Source organism: Patagioenas fasciata, chromosome 5 (assembly GCF_037038585.1).
Source record: "Patagioenas fasciata isolate bPatFas1 chromosome 5, bPatFas1.hap1, whole genome shotgun sequence".
In the NCBI taxonomy this organism is placed as follows: Eukaryota; Metazoa; Chordata; class Aves; order Columbiformes; family Columbidae; genus Patagioenas; species Patagioenas fasciata.
In genome coordinates, this window is record NC_092524.1 from 56,096,997 (window position 1) to 56,101,384 (window position 4,388).

The 4,388-nt window shown below is 37.7% G+C and overlaps 1 protein-coding gene across 1 annotated transcript; it reads left to right on the top strand.

Annotated features, from left to right (window-relative positions):
• Window positions 1-1,250: 1,250 nt before the first annotated feature.
• On the top strand, window positions 1,251-3,172 carry BDKRB1 (bradykinin receptor B1). The gene has a single exon (XM_065838036.2). It carries the CDS (start codon window positions 1,443-1,445, stop codon window positions 2,526-2,528), a length of 1,086 nt encoding a protein of 361 aa, XP_065694108.1. The 5' UTR covers window positions 1,251-1,442; the 3' UTR covers window positions 2,529-3,172.
• The last annotated feature ends 1,216 nt before the right edge of the window (window positions 3,173-4,388 follow it).

Genomic DNA, 4,388 nt, shown 5'->3' on the forward strand with positions numbered 1-4,388 from the left:
CGAGAGCTGTGTTGACTTGAGTTGTAACCGAGTTCCCTGACAAGACTGTCAGCTTGAGTGAGTTTATGAACTCAGATAAAACTTCACTGCTCATTTAATTCTGCAATGATTAAAATCGTTCTGTGCATTAAGTACCAAATTGCATGATGTACTTAACTAGTTGCTGGAGGCATCACAGAGATAAGTATTGCAAGCTGCTCAGACACAGACATGATTAAGGCTGTACATATATGTAAATGAGATAAATGATGGTCCTAAATACTCTCTTCAGAAACCCCATCCTTAGCTATCTCCTTGGTGTAAAAATGCAGAAACTGAAAGAGAAGGGTTAAATAGCTGTAGCAGAAAGTTAATGTTCAGGATGGCTAGCTGCAAAATACTGATTGTTTTAAATGCTTGATTGACATGCTCCACTTTTATGTCACCACAGGCTCAGTAATGTCTTGCCTACCATAATTATTCTGAAACTGAGTGCCTGTAAAAAACAAGATCCAGGCACTATGGCTGAGCACAATAACATCATGAGAGTAAAGTCACTGCAGGAGGCAGTTCTGACAACCCCGTGAATTTTCAAGGGAGGATAGCATTTTACTTGTGCCCTCATTCCTCCATAATTTTGCACAAAGTTACCGGAGGGAAATAACAGTGTTGCCAATGCTACAAAAGCCCAGATGCTTTGGCGGTTGTGGCTGCCTCTCGCTGAACTCAGATGAAATCTCTGAACTGGAGAAGAGTGCTGTGAATTCAGAGCTGCAGAGCCTTTCTCTTCAGGAAAGACTTTGAGCATAAGATTTTTGAGGAGTCAGTGTTTTATTCTTAGAACTGCTGACATTTGAGGGAAGTGAGCTGTCTAATCTAAGGGTAATTTTCAACCCAAAGTTCAGGATGGGAGGATTTGAGGGGGGAACAGAGGAATGCAAAGTTAAACAACCAAGTGTGAGTAGCATTCCTAGTTTTGGGGAAATGGGCATCATCATGCTGAAGTTATACATAGTATGGAAAATAAGAGTAAGAGAAAGGGCAGGGAAGGGTGCAAAGCTAGTTTTGTGTCACCAGCATGATTCCCACTACTTTCAGGGAGCTGGAATTCAGCTATATCTGTTTCTGTCATCAGTCTGGAGGAAACATACACTAAATTGGCACTTTCCTTCCTCTGTGCCACTTTAAACAATGGCAGCAAAGAGAGGAAATTTCATAGGATGTGGAGGAGGTTCCATCCTAGCCAATACTGGGAACATTTCTTATCATCGCACACAAGAAGCATCGATTAATCTAGCCTATAATAATCCATGAGAACTAACAAAGAATTTCCAGCAGATAAATGTTTGTTACACCACTGATAGGAGACAACTTTTAGAATTTTATGCTCTGTTTTGCAGTCCATTTCTCTCATTTCAAAGAGGTCTCCTGTTCACTTCAGAATTCTTTACAAAAGAAAAAAAATGACTGAAACTCCCCTACTGAAGATTCCTTCCTCAAACCAGAGTGAAAACAACAACAACTCCACTATTTGCCTGGACTTGGATGACTGGTGGGAAATCGTGTACTATGTAATACCAAAGTATATTGACACCATCTGTGTTATTGGAATGCTTGGAAATGTGTTTGTTCTCTTAACCTATTCACTGCACAAGAGCCCCCTGAACATACCTGAAATCTACCTTATGAACCTAGCTGTGGCTGACCTTATCTTCCTCACATGTCTCCCTTTCTGGGCAGAGAACATCAGGAATGAATTTAACTGGCCGTTTGGCAATTTCCTTTGTCGTAGCACCAGCGCATCCATCCTCCTGAACATGTACACCAGCATCTACTTGCTAGTGGCTGTCAGCGTGGAACGCTATTTGACTTTTGTTCATACCTTGAACCACAGAGGGATACGGAGCAAAACTATGACCAAAGGGATCTGCTTGCTCACCTGGTTCTTCGGTATCCTTCTCAGCATCCCAACCTTTATGTTTCGGACTGTGAAACACTTCCCCGACTGGAATATATCAGCATGCGCTCTAGAATACCCCACCCCATCGTGGGTAACAGCAGAAAGCCTGGTATTCAACATAGTGGGATTTGCATTGCCATCTACAGCAATCATCTTCCTTAACTTCTCTACCATTCGCTACCTACGAAAACAAGTGGGAGAAGGAAGAGCACTCAGAACAAAGAGTTGCAAGGGGCACAGAGGTACAAAGGCTACCAGAATGATCTTCACAGTGGTATTGATCTTTCTTTTGTGCTGGACTCCCTACCATTTTTTTGTACTCCTTGATATATTATACCAGACAGAAGTGATCAAAGGCTGCTTCTGGGAGAAACTGCTCAACTTTGGTGAGCAGTTTGGTCATACTCTGGCTACCACCAACAGTTGCCTTAACCCTGTGATTTATGTCTTTGTTGGGAAATACTTCAGGCAAAAGGCTTTAGAAGTTTTTTCACAGCTTATTCCCTGTGGATTTCCTTTGAGCTCGGTATCTTTCAAAGAAAAGTATTCGTATTTCAATGTGTTTCCAGTCAGGAGTAGTTTAACTTAACGTTTCTTGGTTCCATCTTCATTTTCATACTACAGCTTATTTCAAATAGCATTAAAAATGAATTGCACTGATCTGGCAGTTACAGACTAAGCTAATTATTTATTGAAGTAAATCTCTTGACTGCATATTTGTCTTAAATTGGCTTTCTTTTTCTGTGTTATCCATTCAAATGCATAACGTGACACCATAATTTTGTACTAAATTATCTAACCTGTTTTATCAGTTGTCTGTGACTTGAAAAAAAACTGTTTGACAAGATAACACAAGTTTGATTTCTTTACAGAAAACCATAAGCTGACTGAACATTTTATCACATTGTATTTGTGATGACAACTACTATGCCACTAATACCACTATATGTAAAATTATAGCATGTATACAGAGCAAATATGAGCTTAATCTACAGCTGATAGCTGCATATGAATAGAATAACTCCAGTTATTTTAAACAATATTTGCACTTTCATACTGGCATATGGAAAAAATGAATAATTTTTTGGGCATTTCAAATATCTGCAGTGCTTAAAGTTGCACAAGACAGCATACGACAAGGAAAGTGTACATAAACTTTAGAAAAATTGAAGCAACCTGATATCATCCTTAAAATCTGACTTTTTTGATTTAATAAAATGTTATATAATTACTCATCAAGTACGTAAAGATTCTTTTTTATATATTACAATATAAGCAATGGTCATTGATTTTTTATTATTTTGGAATATACTTCATCTGAGGCAAATCCATAGATACATATTTATATTTTTATGAAGCAAAATTAATAAACTTATCAACATGCCTTTTTACACCACAGTCTTGTTCCATATTAAATTTATTTAGTAATTTGTCTCTTTCCCTGTCCTTTTGGGGAAAAGTATATATATAGTTCTGTGATTAAAAATCCTTGCTGTTACAAGAATATAAATTCTGGTAGCATTAATAGTAGTGGTGGTGGTGGTGGTAGTAATAATGACATCATAATAGTACACCAGACAGTAGATAAGAAAAAAGAAACTTCTTTTCCATCACAGCCACAATTACATAATAGACTTAAGACAACTGAGATATCTGTTTCCATAACTATAGAAGTATGTTAGTATAAAAGAAGACAGGAGATATAGTACAGCCTGTTCAACCAGAAAGATACAGAGTGCAGAAAGGGGCGCACAGCACATCATTTGTATAATAGTTACTATAAAGCCTGTTCAGTCTTGTACTCACTGTAACAGTGCTGCATTTTCCACATTTCTTTTTAGTGTCACCATTTTGATTACAAAATCAATCTCTTATTAGAGTAATCTGCCCATCCAACTTTGTTGCGGCAAGATTAGTGTTCATTTTTAATGATTTCCCCAAACTTTTTGAATCTGAGAAGTGGAAACCTTTTGAAGAATTAAAAGTCTGTCTTCCTGAAACCATGGTTTAGGAATTAAGGGTGGATTAAGGGATCAGGGAGGAAGAATCAGTCATAGCTTCATTAGTGTCACTCCTTCTGTGACAGGCTTTTTTAAAATAAATGTTAGGGTTAGACATTAACAGTCACAACACCATGTGAAGTCTTCCGAGTCATCTGAGGTCAATAACTTAATTCCAGTCTGTTGTAAACTGTTGCAGACTGCATTTATTTAGCATGTTCCCAGCTGAATCCTTAATTCAAAAAACTTCCAAGCAGAGATATTGTCTGAAAAAAATAAAAAAAAAATATATGAAAAAAGGTGTGTAAACAGAAGTGCCATTTTCCCACATGGAGGTCTTAAAAGGGAAAAATGTCTTGTGTGACTAACACTTCTCCATGTTATACGATGTACACAAATAAAGGGAAAACATTTATTGAGCACAGTGGCATACTTAGGGTATGAGCTAA